Source organism: Panthera tigris, chromosome B4, assembly GCF_018350195.1.
Source record: "Panthera tigris isolate Pti1 chromosome B4, P.tigris_Pti1_mat1.1, whole genome shotgun sequence".
Lineage (NCBI taxonomy): Eukaryota > Metazoa > Chordata > Mammalia > Carnivora > Felidae > Panthera > Panthera tigris.
Window position 1 is genome coordinate 11,672,976 of NC_056666.1, and position 19,305 is coordinate 11,692,280.

Sequence of the window (19,305 nt, forward strand, 5' to 3'; positions counted from 1 at the left end):
TCTTTTCAAACTCATTGAAAGCACCTTCAAGTGTGCATTTGATTTTCTTCTAATCTCATGCTTCATCCACAGGATCGACGTCACTGTGAATGTGTCATTCCTTTTTGTGTTATGATTTTAGGAGAAGGGTAGTATTTTTTTTTTCTTTTGTGTTCTGTTAAAGTTATTTTGACACTTGTTAAGACAAGACTTTATTTAAGACTACTGCAAGAAGGGTATCACAATAGGGGAGAGAATTGGGTTCAACTCCAAAATCATCAAGGGCATGTGAGGACTTATAGCCATTGAGCAGAATAGAAACCTACTGTGGATAGAAACCTACTAAGAGGGGTTATCAAGGATGGAGGGATCCTTCCTAAAGCCTGGCCAAGAACTTAGACATTGGCAGTCTCTCTCCATTGACCAGGTTCTCTTCCTTCTGGCCAGGTTCCGTCCTTGGGCTCTGTCCTTAGTGCACTGGCTCTGCCCATGTAGTCCAGGCTGAGCAAGAATCCTACTGAGCCAGGGCACCTGGCTGGCTCAGTGGGTTGAGCATCTGACTTCAGCTCAGGTCATGATCTCTCAGTTAGTGAGTTCAAGCCCCATATTGGGCTAACTGCTGTCAGCACAGAGCCCACTTCACATCTTCTGTCTCTGCTCTCTGCCTGTCCCTGCTTGCGCTTTCTCAAAAATAAACAAATATTAAAAAAAAAAAAATCCCACTGAGCCACTTTGGTGAACATCCCCCACCCTTGATATCTGATCAAATTCTTTATCTTCCACCTTTCATATCTGCCCACCCTGGCCTGCCTTCAGCAAGGATCCTCTGAAATTGGCATAGCCAGAATCCCCCCACCTTTGATGTTCCCTCTTAGTAATTTTCCTTTTTTTTTTAATTTTTGTAAAATGTTTATTTTATTTTTGAGAGAGACCGAGTATGAGTGGGAGAGGGGCAGAGAGAGAGAGGGAAGACACAGGATCTGAAGCAGGCTCCAGACTCTGAGCTGTCAGCACAGGGCTTGAACTCCCAAACCGTGAGATCATGACCTGAGCTGAAGTTGGCACTTAACCCACTGAGCCACCCAGGCGCCCCACCTCTTAGTAATTTTCTGTTCACTGACCCTCACCCTGATCCTGGGCTATAAATCTCCACTTTTCCTTGTTGTGTTAGGTCTTGAGTCCACTCTTCCTCTCCTACTGCAGAATCCCATTGCAGTGGTCCCGAATAAAGTCTTCCTTACTGTCTTTACCAAGTGTGTGAATACATTTTCTTTAACAACATCCAAGGTGGAAGGTAAAGAGCTTGGCCAGATATCAAGAGTGAGGGGTTCTGTCTATTCTGACTTAGCAGGTTTCTTGCTAAGACTGGACTTTGCAGCCCCAGCAAGACAGGAGGGACACAGAAGGCCAAAACCGAGGCCTAGAAGAGGGCTCAGGGGAGCCCGACTATAGTTTGGTCAAGGCGGGGCAGGGGGGTGGGTCTTGAACACTTCTCAGAATGTCCTCACAGAAATGGCTACAGCTCAGAATTGCCCCGTGAATTCTAAAACCCAGAAGTTCCAGGCCCATCTCAAATCTAAATAGCCCTCGCCACCAGATGAGAGAATGAAAGAAGAGTTGGTAAAATTCAATAACTCAGAAACCAAAGATCCACCGCAAACCACTGACAAGAGACTCTTGCTTCAATCACTCTTGGGGATGGGAGGAGAGCCAGACAGGAAACTGTGGGGAAGTGGCTGGCCCAGTTCAGATTCCTCCTGGTGTGGTATGTGTGTGTATGTGTGTATTTATTTATTTATTTTGGGGGACAGAGAGAGAGAGAGAGTGAGTGAGTGGGGAAGGGGCAGAGAGAGACAGAGATAGAGAGAATCCCAAGCAGACTCCCCACTGTCAGCACAGAGCCCCACGCAGGACTCCATTCCTCTGACCCCGAGATCATGACCTGAGCCGAAATCAAGAGTTAGATGCTTAACCAACTGAGCCACCCCCCAGCTGCCCCCTGTTGTGTTTCTTTTAAGGTTGAACGTAAATCAGAGAAGTGATTGCTTCTTCACTGGGCAAATCTTTGGAATTTCCTGAGTTGGGGGAAAGGAGTGGTGTCCGTCCTCAGCATTGTGTCTCTCAGGGACAACATCATTAATTGAGGCAGCCCTTCTGTGGTCAGGCTCTGCCTGGGCAGGACAGGTGCAGCCCTGAGGCTGGGACATCTCCCTCGGTCTCCACAAGCTCCACCCCCCCTTTTTTTTTCTAAGAATGATACCTTGACTTTTCATAAAACACTATGCAAATAAAGCTTCATTGTCTCCCTGCTCCACCCGTCTGCCTCCCCTTACCCCTCCTGTGCAGCTGCCATGGAGGTGCCCCTGCTGTGCAGGACTGTAGCAGAGACAGGAGCTGTGGTCAGGCCTCAGCCATGTGTCCTGAGTTACTACCATCTGAGCTCCAGCATTCCCCATTCCATCCAGCTCCAGCTTCCCCATTCAGGGAAGCAAACGAGGAACCACCTCGACCCGTGTTTTCCCGAAAAGGCAACCAGAAGCTCAGGGCACTTAAGGACACGTGGCTACAAAGTGCTGGATCTCTGGACACGATTCATCCATGATGACATCCCTCTGTTTCCCAGGGAGCCCAGCGAGCAGGGGTCAGCTGGCTCAGTAAAGGGGAAAACGCAACGCATCTGCCAGAGCCTCAGGACATGGGCCGTTACGGAGGGCAGGGAGAGAGACCCTGGGTTCGAGAAAGGTTGCCAAAGGGGTCAGGAAAAAGGAACGGGGCAGGGGTGGGGGACACCTGGGTGGCTCAGTCGGTGAAGCGTCCAACTTCTGCTCGGGTCACGATCTCAGGGTTCGTGAGTTCAAGCCCCGCGTCGGACTCTGTGCTGACAGCTTGGAGCCTGGAGCCTGCTTCGGGTTCTGTGTCTCCCTCTCTCTCTCTCTCTGTCCCTCCCCCACTGGCGCTCTGTCTCTGTCTCTGTCTCTCTCAGAAATAAACAGTAAAAAAAGAAAGAAAGAACAAGGAAATGGAAGAGCACCTACAGAAGTGACTTCATTTCTGGGAACTCCCTTTCCCCTGACCCAGGAAATAAATTGACAAGTCTTAGGGGCTCTCTAGGCAGCCCCAATGTATGGTTCACTTTTTGAAAGTAGACAAAGGGACTCACTTTTCTTGCAAACCTCTAAGTGCCCCAAACTGTGCAGTGTCCCCTTCATCACTCCTATTAAACACGGCTTTTCTTACTGCATTCGCTGTGTCCCGAGTCAAGCGTATCCTTAAATTGTGGTTAGGCTTTGTGGCTTCGTGAGTCTCCCACAATTAACCCATATTTAAACACACTTTGTCAGTGTTTTTTTTCTTTTTTTCTTTCCAGCCTGAAAACCTCTTGTACTACAGTCAAGACGAGGAATCGAAAATAATGATCAGTGACTTTGGACTGTCAAAAATGGAGGGCAAAGGAGATGTGATGTCCACAGCCTGTGGCACCCCGGGCTATGTTGGTAAGCACAGTGTGGGTGTCCATATCAGCTTCTTTGGTCTTAAGCACTTCAGCCCTGGCACATGATCGCAGCTGCCTTCATTCCCCTTAAGTGGAGAATAAAAAGGCCAAGAGACATTGGAACGAGTCAGAAGAGAGGCGATTTCCCCTGAAACCTTTTAATAGTCGGGCAGAAATCCTGTCTCATTGGGGTGTGGGCCTGGGTGGAAGCCAGGAGTTGATTGGATGAATTCCCACGTTCTGATGCCAGAAATAGTGCCTCCATATCTGTGTTTTCCAATGATTTACAGTGAGACACTGAGATAACCATGAAGTGCAGACACAAACATGTTGAGATAGAAGTGGCCAGAAAGAGAATATCGATAGGAGGAATCTGGTTCATGCCTTGTCGAAGTCACTCTCTTGAAGTAGCCAGTCCTGATCTGTACTGGAGAAGCCAAGAATTAAAGTCTTTCCTAAAATCAGAACCCCAGGGCCCTCGTACCAAACATACAGAGCGCAGAAAGGGCTACAAGAACCGAACACTCGCATACTGAGAACCATCTTGTGTCTTCTGGGGACCTGGAGAAAGGCCATCGGTGCCGTTTGTGTTTTCGAGACGTTGACTTACATGAATGTATTCATTCATTCAGCAAATGTATACTGAAGCGCATACTATGGACCAGCTGCTGTTGTGGGCGCTGGGGTGAAGGCTGTACATGAGTCAGACAGCAGGCCTGCCCTCATGAAGCTTATGTTTTAGTCGGGAGTCACAGACAACAGACAAAGTACAGGGTTGTTTCAGGCCACGGTAAGTGCTATGGAGAAACTCAAATGAGGACATGCCACAGAGCAGCAAGGTGATGGCGGGGAGGGGGACTAGGACGGTTAAGGGCACAGGAATGAGACCTGGGTATTGGCTTGAATGTGGAGAAGTAGACAGCCTTGGGAATGTTAGGGGACAGAGTGTTCCAGGCAGAAGCATCCATTTGTGCTAAAGCTCTCAAGTGGGAAAATCCTGGGAAAAGGGTATAAACCGGGAATGTCTGAGAGCAGGAAAAAAATGGGGTTGGAAAAGACTTCTGGAAAATAGAGACCGAGGCTGAATTCTCATTGTACAAACCATGATGGCTTTTCCTAATGAGAACAGGAAGCTCGCCCTGAAAGAGGAGAGGGAATGTTCTGTGACTGGCATCATTCCTGTTTGGTATTAGGTGCAGCCGCGTGATCCCCCAGGCAGGCTGAGGAAAGCAGTCCTCCCACCTGATGAGCCTGGGCCCCAGAGCATTGTGGGAAACTCCAAACACCCTTTGGGGCCCTTCCTGGCCCTTCAGGTGCTGGCATAACACGGGTGTTATGACGCAGCCGGTTCATTTGCAAAGGTGCTCGAAGGAGAGGGGAGAAGAGCAGGCTGAGGGGCACGGAGAATAACAGGAAGGGAAGCCACGGACTCGGGGGCGGGGGGCGGGGGAGGAGGTGGCCATGGTGTGACCGGCAGAGGCGGGGATCGTGTCCCTGGCGGGTGTGTGCGCTGGGCAGAGCCGGGGAGGTTCTTCTGATGGCAGAGGAGCCGGTGTGGCACAGGACTTGATGAGATTAGCGGTACCCTGAGTGCTCTCAGGTCTGGGCCAGCGGAGTGGACCCCATCGGGGGGACTGGGAATCACGGCCGTGGTGGGAGATGCACGCGAGAGCGCACGTGTGTGCCCCAGGGGCGTGGGGGTGTGACGGGAGCAGGAGCGTGTGCGGCAGGTATGTGGTCTCTCTCTGGGTCAGTCCCGGCCGCCAGGCGGGCGGCAGATAAAAGTGAAGATGCGCTTCTTCTCGTTTGTCCTCAAAGATGGGGAGGGAGAAGGCCCGTTCCAACAGTGGCAATTCCCAGACCCCAGAAAATGAAAAGGCCTGTGAGGGCGCGCTGTCCACGCTCCTTGCAGGGATGGCTTTGCCACCTTCTGTGCGGTCCGCTGCCCTGGCCACCGCGGCCGAGAAGCTGAGGGCTCTGTGGCCGCCCCGCTTCCCCCCCGGCAGGAGGCTGACTCTCGGGCTGCAGTTCAAATGTTCCCGCAGAAGTGTCCGTATTTACATACGCATCGCACTGTTCTCATATTTGGCTCTGATGTTGGAAAGCTCCAGCACTTTCTAAATGGATTTTTGCTTCTTTGCGTCTTGGCAGAACCCAGGAATGGCACTTTCTCTGGGTTTCTAAGTGGCTGTCATTCGAGTGGTCTGGTTCTGCTTAGATGTCAGACACTGACGAGTCTGGGAACTGGGAAGCATGTTTATATGTGGCCCTTGCTCTTTCTACCCTAAATGGTGGCCAGTGGGGCCATCAGGTAACGCTGTTGTCAGATACGGAGTTTTCTCTGAGTGGGGAGGGGCGCGAATGTAGTGGTTCTGCTCATTCATGTGTGTTGAGCACTGAGCTGCCTAGGAAGGCCTCTTAGAGCAAGGAAGGGGCGACACTGGGGGAGCTTATAACCTGTAGACGTACCTCAGGCAGTGAGCAACAGAGATCGGGCTGTTTCCTCCCCTGCCCCCTCAGTCTGCATGGCCAACTCCTGATATTCAGCCATCAAAGCCCAACTTACACGTTGCCCCCTTTTGGTTGCTTTTCCAACACCCATTCTTTCTTTTGTCCTCCTAGTTCTTTTCCTGACCCTTTTTACATCATTGCATCGGGGTCCATATGCACCGGTGTCCCTTTCCCACTGCACCACACGTTTTTTCTCGGGCAGGGACTATCTTACTCATCTTTGCACAAATGCTTGTTAAACTGGTAAAAACCCAAGGTTCGCAGAAATTAGCATTTCTCTCTGTCTCCTCTTTTCCCATTCATTCAGCATGCATTTATTAAGTTTATGTGCTGTGCTCAGTGGTTTGGTGTTAAGAATATGAATGTGTAGGGCCAGAGTTTCAGACTTTAAAATGCTCACAATGTTGTGAGAAAAAGAGGGAAAACCAGTAAATTGAATAATGTCTGGTAAGTGCTACGTTATTCATCATTCCAGGATTATGTATTTAGTGCCTACCTGCTGTTCTTAGAGACTGGGGATGCATCAGTAGAAAGGAAAAGAAAAACAGGGGGCACCTGGGTGGCCTGGTCAGTTGAGCATCTGACTTCAGGTCAGGTCGTGATCTCGTGGTCCATGAGTTCGAGCCCCACATTGGGCACAGAGCCCACTTCGGATCCTCTGTCTCCCTCTCTCTGCCACTCCCCTGCTCATGCTCTTTTTCCCTCAAAAATAAATAAAACATTAAAAAAAACAAGAAAAGAAAAACAGATAAAAGTCCCTGCCCTCAATCAAGGTACTTATATTTGAGCGAGAAGGAGACAGACTGTATGCAAACAGCTAAGTCTGTTAATATCTTAGGTTGACAAGTGCTATGAAGAAAAATAAAGCAGGAAAGAGAATAGTTGTGTGTGTGTGTGTGTGTGTGTGTGTGTGTGTGTGTGTAGGGGGTGGCAATTTTAAATGTAGTAATCAAGGCAGCCCTCACAGAGGGTGACAGTGGGGTCAAGGTTTGATAGAAGTGAAGGAGCTGGCCATGTTGTTATTTGGAGGAAAAGCGTTCCAAGAATGGTGCAAAGGGCCTGAGGCAGGGGTATGTGGGAGAACAACAGGAGTGGGGTGAACAAAGACAAGAGCAGTAGAAGATGAAGTCAGAGAACTAATAGGCAGAGCATGTGCAGACCAGGACTTAGAAGTCATTGTCAAGACCCTGACTTTTACTCAGGGTGGTGGGGAGCCATTGGAGGGTTCTGAGACAAGGCATGGCATGATCTGACCTGTACCAGGATCCCTCTAGGAGACAGGTGGGGATTAGGAGAGATGCCAGGGTGCAGGGCCAGGGTGGAAGAAGGGAGACCAGTTAGAAGGCTCTGGAATTATTCAAGTGAGAAATGGTGGGAGCTGGGCTAGGTTGGCAGAGTGGAAGTGGTAAGAAAGTATCAGATTCCAGAAAAAAATTTGAAGGTAATTTCATGAAGATTTTCTGAAAAATTAAAAGTAGGGCTTGAGAGAGAGAAGCCAATGATAGTTCTAAGGTATTTTTTGGCCTGAGCCTCTGAAAGGAGGCTGTTACCTTTACTTTAGATGTCAAAGTCTGTGGAAAGAGCAGGCTACAGAAGTATCACCAGGGGTTCGGATTTTGATTTGTTAAAGTTTGCAAGGTCCAGAAGGCGGTTGGACTGTAAGTCTGGAGTTCTCTCAAGAGGTCCTCTCTGCAACAAGATATAGTTGATTCTCATCACACGTAGTAGTTACGCTCTGTAACGTCACCACCAGCACTGAACTAGTAAATACTGACCTACTGTTACCCGGGAAATAGAGGTTTAGGGTCCTTGTGAGTCTCTGGTCACAGCATTGTCATCTACTGATGGATACATGACCTTGTTTTATACGTATTTCTATTTAACGACATCTTATTTAATATATATTATTTTTTTAATGTTTATTTTTGTTTCTGAGAGAGAGACCGAGCATGAGCAGGGGAGGGGCAGAGAGAGAGGGAGACATAGCATCCGAAGCAGGCTCCAGGCTCCGAGCCATCAGTACAGAGCCCGATGCAGGGCTTAAACTCACGAACTGCGAAATCATGACCTGAGCTGGAGTCAGATGCTTAAGTGACTGAGCCACCCAGGCGCCCCTAATATATATTCTTGATTCGTGAACGATGAACTCATGGCTAACAGCACCATAACTTACACCTAAGTGAAGCTGGTCTAGCCACATATTTTCTCTGTAGGCACATTTCCACTTTCTTGTGCCAGGAACACTAGACGGCACTTCATCGCTGCACTTGGGGGCTGTTTTAAACCATGAATCTACAAAATGCGCAAAAATGTAAAAAACATGACAGCAGCTAGACCATGAAAATGATACTTGTTTGTAGTGTGAGAGGCGAAACAGGAGGGCAGAGTGTCACCTTGTCTGACCTCTAAGCAGGGAATGTGAGCTTTGGAAACTCAGTTTGAGCCTCTCTGCTCATGTCCACACGTGACCACAAAAGCACGGCAAGTATTGATTTGGGGGCTACAAATAAATTTTAGTGAGTAGGCGAATTAAAAGTGCAGAATCCGTGAATAATGAGGATGGACCGTATTTGGAGGCTGATGTATTTTTTTTTAATGTTTATTTATTTATTTTTAGGGAGAGAGAGAGAGAGAGAGAGAAAGAGAGAGCAGGGGAAGGGCAGAGAGAGAGGGAGAGAGAGAATCCAAGCAGGCTACACATTGTCAGCACAGAGCCTGACACGGGGCTCAACCTCACAAACCATGAGATCATGATCTGAGCTAAAATCAGGAGTCGGACACTCAACTGATTGAGCCACCCAGGCGCCCCAAGAGGCTGATGTATTTTGAAGCTGTGAACCTGGATGAAGTGGCTAAGGGGGAGGCAGGGAAAGATGGAGGAGGAGAAGAAGGGTCCCAGGGCTGAGTCCTGGAGCCCCGGGGACTCTGAAGAGGCAGCATGTGAAACAGGAAGGGAACCAGAGTGGTGTGGTATCCTGGGAAGCACTTTGAGTTGGAGAAAGTACCTTGTGTCAGTTGCTATTAAGTCAAGTAATATGGTGACTGGGTGTTGATCGTTGGCTTTGGGGGCCTTGAATTATGGATTAATTGAACCATTAATTAATTAAGCCGGTGGGAGCCTGACAGCCAGAGTAATGCTGTGAAGTGGCTTTTTGTAAGAGGACCCCAGCGTGCTGTCAACCCTGGGGCTGGACACCACCACCCCCACCCGCCCCCCCCCCGCCCAACACTGGCTTATCTCTGCAAGATCAGGACACTGTTGGGATCTTGGACAAAGAAACCGCCGCCTCATCCCTACTGGCCAGTCTCGATCTAAACAGGGCAGAGCCCAGTCCCAGTCAGCACTCCTCTGATTCTGGGGGCCTTGCTGTCCAGGAGCCCGAGCCAGGTGCAGAGTGTTGCTGTCTGCTTTTAGCCATGGTTCAAACTTCAGACTCCTTCTCGGTAGAAGTATTGATTTCAATTTACGGGCACTGTTGTTTTGTTTTTGTGGTTCTTATGGCTGTTGCCTAAATGACTGTTCAGCTAAATAGTGAACTTTGGCAATGTCAAAATGACTTTTTTTTTTTAAGTTTGTTTGTTTGTTTGTTTGTTTGTTTATTTATTTATTTATTTATTTATTTATTTTGAGAGAGAGAGTATATGCAAGTGGGGAGGGTCAGAGAAAGGGAGACAGAGAATCCCAAGCAGGCCTTGGGCTGTCAGCACAGAGTCCAATGTGGCTTGATTCCACTAACTGTGAGATCATGACCTACGTCGGATGCTTAACTGACTGAGCCACCCAGGCGCCCCAAGATTACTTCAATTTAAATGAGCTCTCTAGCTATGAATAAATAGTGAAAAAAGGGCTGTTTATCCCACATATCCCAGCACACACACGGTGCCTGAAAAGGCAAAGGGATCTGATCACCCTTGAATTCATCCTTTACCCTGAACAGCTGCCCTGATGTTACATGTCCTTTAAAAGAACAAGGGCCCTTGCAGAACATCACATCACTGATGGCAGGAGAATGTGGGCCTCGCTCCATCCCTGTGTATGGGGGTCCCACTGCAGGCATCTCTTAGAGCCGCTCCAACACCGAGGGCCCCTCCAATGGTGTATGACCAGTGGTGATACAGACCCATATTTGGTAGCATGTGTGCAGTATGAAGTAACCGACATATTTCAGAAGCAACATTACAAATACAGGTGAGAGAGGAATCAGCAAGGCCTGGAACGACCAGGGAAAAACTCTTGGAGGAGGCGTGATTTGAAGGAAGAGTAGAATTCCAGGCCAAGACAAGGAGAGTAATGGATGTGGGCAAGCAGGAGAACAAAGGCTCAGAGTCCCCAGCTGCTTCTTATCGAGTGTGGAAGAAATATGCAGACTCGTTTGGCTTGGAGAGGGGGCTTGCCCAAAAAAGGACTCAGACCAAGAGTCAGATGCTCAACGGATTGAGCCACCCAGGGGTCTCCACCCTTCTGCAATTTCTGAACGGCTCCTCTCTAAATACTGGATACTGTGATGGAGTATCATGGTTTCTAAACTTCACTGTGGTGTCGAGGAGGGAAAGAAACCTTGCAGCATTTTGGAACTTACTCTTTTTTTTTTTTTCTTTTAATGACTAAAACCCAAAACACCGGAATGCCTGTAAAGGTCCTCTTAATCTTGAAGTGAAGCTTGTCAGCCTTCAGGAGGAGCGAAGTAGCCATCCCACTGTGGTCACAAACCCGTGTCGGCAGAGGCTAGATCTCAGGACAACCTTTGAGGGCGACATCACAGGGTTATTTCTTGCCACGTTGCCCTGAATTGCCTTAACTCCGAACAGTTCCTTTCCTCCCTCCCACTGAATTCCAAGTCTCTCCCACATTTTAGAACACCAGCTGCCCTCCCATTTTCCACTCCCTTCCCATTCCTTAGCCTCACCCCTCCACCCACTGGCCACATTCTGGCTTTGGTAGCATTTGAATAGTACTCCAGCTCAGATCGGAACGGTAATTATAACCAGGACGGCACTTTCGTGGGGACTTTTCATGCCTGTGGTAAAATTCAAGAGGCTACTAGGAAAATCAGAGCAAGCCACTGTTTTGCGATGCATTTTTAGTAAATTACAACTCTGAGGGAAGGATGAGAAAGCTTTCCAAGGGAACTTGTCCGGCCGAGGACAGAGCTAGCCAAAGAGAGCCCTACTCCTCTTAACTTCCGTGACTTTGGGTTGAAGGCAAACCACAGGCAAAGAACGAGTCTGTGTTTCAGCTGAGTTTTTAATTGCCGGCAATCCAGGCTACAGTTCTCCAAACCTTGGTGAAGCCACACGGTTTATGGAGAGGCTTGTAGTAAAGCCCCTCATTAACTGGTGTTTTCTGAGTCTGCTTACAGAAAGAGTTGTGACTAAGCATGTTGCTCATACTGCCTGTTGTAGTCAGTTCTTCCTGAGGCCAAACTCCACCCAGAAATGGATGCCCGAATTTTCTTTTCCTTGATGTGCAGAATTTTATTTGTCATCTCCGAACAGGCAGCCGCTGGGCAGAAATGTCGTCTTTCTCTCCCAGTGTTTCAAAGAAAGCCTTCTCGGGGTGCGTGGGTGACTCAGTCGGTTGAGCGTCCGACTTCGGCTCAGGTCATGATCTTGCGGTTCGTGAGTTTGAGCCCCGCGTCGGGCTCTGTGCTGACAGTTCAGAGCCTGGAGCCTGCTTCGGATTCCGTCTCCCTCTCTCTCTACCCCTCCCCTGCTCATCCTCTGTCTCTCTCCCCAAGATAAATAAACATTAAGAAAAAAATTAAAAGAAAGCCTTCTCACCACTTGTCCAACATGCAACTTCTCCAACTCGTTGCAACTGGATTACAGCTCAATTTAAGGCCTTCTGTACTAATCCACCACATGAATTGGTGCTGCACGGATTCCTTCTCCCCACCCCACCCACCTCCCCACTCTCTAAAATGCAGAGTCCCATGCAGCTCTTCACTTGAGCTCAGATTCTTTTCCACAAAGGCGTAACTTCAGGACAAAATAGCAGGTGACCTTCAGGACAAGAGACTGAGGCATAGAAAGATAACACATCTGGAGCGCCTGAGTGGCTCAGTTGGTTGAGCGTTTGACTCTTGATTTCGGCTTGGATCATGAGCTCATGGTTGGTGAGTTCAAGCCCCAAGTTGGGCTCTACACTGGCAGCGTGGAGCTTGCTTGGGATTCTCTCTCTCCCTCTCTCTGCCCCTCCTCTCTCTCTCTCTCTCTCTCTCTCTCTCTCTCTCAAAATAACTAAATAAACTTTAAAAGAAAAAAGAAAGATAACAAATTCTCCGAGATACATTGGCTCAGGGCTCAGCCTGTAATTCTGTCCTCCAACTCACTGCTGGATCTTAGATGGCAGAGATGTGGCACCACTCTGTGTGTGCAATCTAATGATTTTAAAAGCCCTCTGCTAGAAGATCACTCCTCTCACTACTTCTCTGTTAAGCTCCTCCCTGTAAAGACCCTATCACATTGCCTAACCTGGCTAGCACAGCCGAACTTGAATCCAGGCCCTACCATCTCCTTCCATGAGCCACTTGGGGGAAAGTCGTGATAGTAAGAGAAGTCTCCACTACTTCTGACCATGACTGACTCCCATCTCTTAGGGCCTTTTCGTCGTGACACACACAAAGTTCAAGTCGAGGGCCTTTCTCCTTGACCTCCACAGAGAGGTGAGGTCAGCCAGCAAGAGGCACAAAGGAGCCTTGGACTAGGTCACAGGATGGCAAGCAGCCTGTCTGCCAGCCTCTTCTTGCTGATGTCACAGGCAGGTTGGACATTTCCAACACATTTCCAAAGACAGAAGCACATTCGAGGAAAGGTAGAGTGCTGCTAATCTTAGTGTCCCATTGGCTCTGTCTCTGCAGGTAGGGGGAAGGCAGGAGTTTCATACACTGCAAAGAATTAGGGAAAAAATTAGGATATGCCCATTTTTATAAGTAGTCTTCAGGAACACATTTTTCTAACTCCCCTTTAAAAAAGAATTATAATTGGGGCCAATGGAAAGAAGAATTGGTTGGATCTAGGAAGTGCCCCCTTGCTGCTGGTTAAAAGATTGGAAAGAGCTTAGGGTGATGGGGAAGGTAATCTTGATACACCTGGCCTGGAGGTAGGAGAGGGTGGGATGCTGTGGGGGAAGGCAGAGGGCCAGGGAGAGAGAATGTAGAAGGAGTACAGCCACTCTCTTCTCTCAATAAATGCAGAACCATGAAGGTACCATGGCCAGCCAGTGTTTCTCAGCCATCATGGGAATCTTTGATATTATGGTGGACTATTCCCATGCCCAGGCACCGTCAGTAATGATCAACAGGCAGTTCCTGGGTTGTGGTGTCTAGAATGGTGTCTGGACCTAGAGGGGATGTATGAGTGTGTCAGTGAATAAGCAAATAAAAGGATCGACAACTTGGTGAACAGAGGGACCCAAGTGTGCAGGAGGTTGGTATGGGGGTTGTAAGTCTCTTTCCAGCTCCAAGATTCAAGTATTCAGACATGCCCTCCCATCACTTGTGGGCCCAGTTCAATTCTGATTTCCGAAGGCTCTGATCAAAAGGGTGGAAATCTCCATTTACGAATCATTTCCATTATGTGAAGCAAGAATGAAGGGAAAGTACCAAGTGATGTCAAGGAACTGTCCATCCTTCACTCTAACAAATAATAAAACCTCCATTCTGTTTTTATCCTATGGTTCTCTCAACCCTTCATCCTTACATAATAACTACTACTAGCTCTGACTATACCTTATTATATGTTTACTGTTTCCATTAAGCCTCATTACAGTCCTGAAGGTTGGGCTCTGTTAATGTTCCCATTTTACAGATGAACAAAATGGAGGCTTAAAACAAGATTAAATGACTGGCCCAAGTCCACAGGTGTAGTAAGTGGGAGATCCTAGATTTCTTTCACTGCAAAGCCAGTGTGCATGGCTATTTAAAACTTCTTAAATCCGGGGCACCTGGGTGGCTCGGTGAAGTGTCCGACTTTGGCTCAGGTCACAATCTCATGGTTCATGAGTTCAAGCCCTGCGTTGGGCTCTGTGCTGACAACTCAGAGCCTGGAGCCTGCTTCAGATTCTCTCTCTCAAAAATAAAATAAAATAGCATTAAAAGAAAAAAACCCTAAAAAATAAATAAAACTTCTTAAATCCGGAGGCACCTGGGTGGCTCAGTCAGTTGAGTATCTGACTCTTGCTGCCGGCTCAGGTCGTGATCATCATGATCTCATGGTTCGTGCGATTGAGCCCTGCATAGGGCTCTGTACTGACAACAAGGAGCGTGCTTGAGATCCTCTCTCTCTGCCCCTCCCCTAAGCACAGCACTCTCTCCAGCTCTCTCAAAATAAATAAATACACTTAAAAAAAATTCTTAACTCCAGACAACTAAAGTTGTTTCAAGTTACAACCACCTAAATCCATTTCACATTTAAAGGAAACCATTTCACATCTTTAGCTCCCATTTAATGACAAAACAGTCCTTCCTACCTTTCCCACTCTTTCGTCTTTAAACCTGTTAATTTCTTCTCAGAGCACAACACAAGGGCATATGCTCAAAGCTTACTAGCCACAGCCTTTCTTCCCCACCCCGTGTCTTTCCTGTTCTCTAGTCTTTTTATTTGCACCTTCTCCACTGTTTGACTGTTGGAGGTAATATATCCTTTCCTGCATACTTGGAGTTTTATTTAGAGTAGGTTCAGTATTTTCAGGGCTGTATTCAGGGTTAAAGATCAACACCTGTGCCATCTTGCCACACTCTTGTCTGGCTTAGTCTGATCGTCTCCTTAAGAAGGCAGCTGTGGCTGGCGTTACTTCTGCAGCTGTGTCCACACGCGGCACCCAGGAAAACAGGTGCTCCGTGGCATAGGGCCCACGTCTGCTTCCCTCACACCACAAAGCCAGTGCCTGATATGGAACCCAAGCTGTTAAATAACTGAGGAACGCAAGAAACACTGCCTGGGTCCCATGGTTCTCGGTCCCGGGCTTCCACTTTCTGGCATGGAGGGCTGCTCCCACCCCAGGCCACCCCTCCTGCGTGTCCTCTGCTTCACCCACTGGAGGTGGTCAACTTTGAGGTACTGAGTACAGTGGTACTTAGACTTCCATAGAGGAGAACAGACGGTCTTGACCATGAACCTGGTAACAGGGGGAGATATTCTCAATCTCCTCCCCTCCCTCTGTAGAAACTGCTCTTCAGCACTCCCTTGAGAGCACAGGGAAAGGGAAAATTCTTTTTCTGTTTTCTTTGAGCCTGGGGGTTGAGTGCCACCCCTGCTTCAACAGAGCCCCTCTTCCTGCTTCCAGTTAGACTTGGTTAAGCCTTTTGCTCCTCTCTCTTTCAGGAAGGAAAATGGGCAATTTAATTGTTTCAAAAACAAGATGAAAGGTTTCTGAATTTTTTTTTTTTCCTCTTGGAATCTCTGAATTCCTTTACCAGGAACCCTTGCTTTCAACCAATATAAAACAGCTTGGCCTGGAGGACGCTTCCCACCAAGTGGAATTTTCCACAGTGGGTTGGTCGTGAGTCTCACAGCAGTAAATTCAATTATTTCAAATTTTGAACCAACTGTTTCGCTGAACAGCATGAGACGAGCGTGGGGCTCAGAAGGAGGGCCCCGTCTGTCCACACAGATCTCCAGCAGCTCGCGCTGCCCTGCTGAGACCGCGTGGTTCACGTGATTGACTTCTATTTGCTGGAGTAAACCGACCCGGCCAATGGAATGCTCTTTCTACCAGGGAGAGCTAAGAAAACGGAATCGTTAACCTCCAAGGTCTGACCGAGAAGGAGGTTCTGAGAGATCACTTCCCTGAAGGTCTTTCCTGCCCATTAGCCCTAGAAGTAGTGATTCCGAAATCCCTTTGAGAAAAGGTTTTAAACGGAGAGTGGCATGAACTACACAGTCAGCCACAGACAGAGGCATAGGGCTAATTCTGCCCGTTTCCTCCCCTCACTTCGTGTCGGGAGTAACCATTGGTTAACCAAACAGAATGTGCTAAGCCCTGAAGATCCAGACCAGAGATACGTCCCCGCTGTCCAGCGGTACCAAGTGTGGTGGTCGGCAGTGTGATTCACACGGTAGGGAGGAGATACAGAGGGGAGGGGAGGAGGTCCAGGAGGCTGGCGTGTCACAGGAGTTTGGTGATGAAACCTGGGAAACCAACACGTGTCACCCAGGTAGAGCTGTTCCCACTCGGCTGCTACCTATCTTGTGTGTGTCCTTTTCGGCGCCTCCGGGTCGGTCTGTTGCCGCTCACGGCCCCCAGGACTGTGCCTTGAGATGCACTAGAGGAACGTCTGTGTCCTCCGGCCTGGAGTCTTGTCCTTCTGTCTCCGCTGTACCAGGAGACTGAGCCCTTTCCTGCTCTGCCTGGGCGCTGATGGCATCTCGAACGAGCCGCAGTGCCCGTTAATGACGGCTCTCTTTGTCAAGTGTCAGTAGCACCAATTAAGTTATTTCCGTGCGAAGCCTCCCTCTGTGAGAAGGTGTGGGGGTGGCGAGAGTCATTGTCACCCTCCCACTGCACGTGAGTTGTGCTGGGTACAGTCAGGAGAGAAAATTGTTTCTCCTTCATTAGGAAGTTCTTTGGCATCTGACTGGTGTTGGGGGAAAGATGGATTTGTGGTGGGTGTGACTGAGAACCCTTCCCACTCTCTCTCCGAGGCCCCATGGGGACTGTGTGCATTTGTTGTCTGAGAGTTTGTACCTTGGAGGCTGTGACATTTTAGAATTACAGCCGAGGGGCGCCTGGGTGGCTCAGTCGGTTAAGCATCCAACTTTGGGTCAGGTCATGATCTCACGGTTCGTGAGTTCAAGGCCCACGTTGGGCTCTGTGCTGACAGCTCGGGGCCTGGAGCCTGCTTAGGATTCTGTGTCTCCCCCCCTCTCTGCCCCTCCCCCACTTGTGCTTGCTCTCTCTCTCTCTCTCTCTCTCTCAAATAAATAAACATTAACAAAAAAGAAATACAACCAAATTCTTGCCAAAGGTATAAGATTAATAACATAATACAAGGGAGTGTGGCCAGTTCTCAAAGTGAAACCTGGCCTCTCCCAAGATCAGAGCGAGAGTGGACTCTTGCAGAACTACAGACTGCAGGCTCCAGGCTGAAAGGATCGGGGAAAGGGTAGGAGGTGAGGAGAATTCAACAGGTTGGCCAAACAAGGGGAGCCCACTGTAGGACCCAGAGGAGAGCAGGAGAGAAAATATCCCAGCAGATCCCAGAGGTTCGTCACGATTTGGGTGGCCGTTTCAAATTGTCAGGAGAGTTTTGAATATTGCCTGAGAATCGGTGTTTTCCAAGAATCACTACGAGATGAAAAGTAGCTATTTATAGGGATGTAGGCAGGCTTGTTCAAACAATGTCCTGAGAACATTTGGTTTCACGAATCAAATCAAAAGAGCAGTTGGAATCAACACACGTTAGTGTGGTTTGCCATTGCATAATTCTTTAATTATTTTAGGTTGGTGAGAATATCATTTCCAAATCAATCTACTTTCTCTTGTTTATTGTTACATTACACATCCAAGGACTTTCACTCTCTGTGTGTTTCAAGTGCAGTTCAGAACTTCACCCCAAGGCAAGCGATTTACCTGCCAACAATTGGTTAAAAAAATGTTTATTGTCTTGTTGATAGGACCTAGGGAAGACACAACACCAGAAAGAACAAGAAATGTTTGGCACAGGTATACAGACCTCCACCCCCAGGATCGCTACCTTGATATTTGCTTGTTAATCATTGAGAACTTTCCCCCCAACACCCATGCTACCGATCCTGGCATCTCTCCGTCAGTGGCTCCCTTTTGTCCGTTGCGAGAATAGAAGCATCTGAGAAAGATCCAGACACCGTTTCTTTATCTTTTTTTTTTAAACTGTATGTGTGATGTTATAAACTTTACCATTTAAACAAAATCTCTGGTTTTGAAAATTGTGGATATGTCATCTGTGGCTTCAAGAATCTAAACATCAGAAGCAACATCCCAGTTCCAAGCTGCCTAAAAGTCAGCCACTTGCTTTTCAGGTGCGTGCCATGTCTCGCACGGTTCTCCAAAACGTAGGTCTGTTTGCCGGGCTGAAGGTAGATCTGCTGAATGTGCAGGTGCCTTCGGATGTACACGTTCCTGGAGGGCCATCGCGTTCTTTATTCTTTTGTTTTCTGAGTAATGGATGGTGACCAGAATTTCCTTCTTTCTAACAGTCAGGGAAGGGGGGCGGGGCGGGAAGAGAGGAAGGAGAAGGAGGAGGAAGAAGGAGGAGAAGGAGGGAGGAGGGGGTTCTCTAAGGAGTCCTCCCTCCCACACCCACAGGCTAGAGAACTGAGGATGGGGTGTGCAAAAGAACACAGACAGTATCAGCTCTTCCCAGGAGTGAAGCCTGCTTTGCAGGTGCTGTGACGCTTACCCTCCACACACCGTGGCTCAGTGGATCGTCTCAATCTTTGCTTATAAACTGTGGAATCAGCTGTTGGAGGTGCCTTCGCACCTTCTCAGGGCTCCTTCCGCATGTCTGTCGCCATGTCATACCTGGTGTGACACAAGAGCTTGTGCCCCCAATCCTGCCCTGAGCTCTAGCTGCCCCTGCATCACTGTTTGACATCTGGTGTCATGGAGTGGCTGGGCCGGGCTGGCTTGCCGTCTTCCTAAAGAGCCTTGCGGACCCTGTGACGTGGAAGCCAGGGCTCCTGCCTGCCAGCCTGGCTGTGGGCTCAGGATATTCTGCCGTCTGTTCTGCTGGGGGGGATGACACTGGGTCAGGCGTCACCAGTGAGCCTTCTCTGCCTCCTTTGAACTTTCCACCAGCCCACGTGGATGGCCCTGGAGGCTTAGAAATAAGCTCCTTGCAGATGCAGTCACCTCCCACCATCTGTTGCCTTGTAGCCACTCATACCAGAACATCAGCTCATGGAGAGCATGCCTCCTAAATCAGCGAGACACTTACTGTGGTAAACGACTCCCTTTCGTCAGTTGCCGTAATAGAAGCATCTGAGAAATCTGCTCTTAGTAGGCACGGGGACAAGGACGTGTGGACAAGTGGGGACAAGGAAGATGCAGCCAGCTCCCAAGTATCCAGGGGCCACTTCTCCAGTTTGTGAGCTGCCCAGCGTTACAGTTCTGTGTCTCCTTCTGCTACCATGTTGAGGCTGAATGTAGCCAATAAAGGACATACCGACCTATTTATTTTGCTCTTGGGGAAAAAAGGAAAAAAATAAAGTCTCATCAGAAGTTTGGAGGAATTGGGGTCAAAACCTACAAGCAGATTTGGGGATTGTCTGTGGTTGGTATTTCTTTTTTTTTTTTTTTAATTTTTTTTTTAACGTTTATTTATTTTTGAGACAGAGACAGA

The 19,305-nt window shown here is 48.5% G+C and overlaps 1 protein-coding gene across 11 annotated transcripts in view; it reads left to right on the plus strand.

Annotated features, from left to right (window-relative positions):
- CAMK1D (calcium/calmodulin dependent protein kinase ID) overlaps positions 1-19,305 on the plus strand; it is a 500,855-nt gene that overhangs the window by 441,329 nt on the left and 40,221 nt on the right. For all 11 annotated transcript variants that reach the window (XM_042991049.1, XM_042991048.1, XM_042991053.1 and 8 more), the window contains one exon: positions 3,347-3,473. In XM_042991049.1, the coding sequence (XP_042846983.1) occupies positions 3,347-3,473 (127 nt within the window). The remainder of the gene's footprint in view (positions 1-3,346; positions 3,474-19,305) is intronic.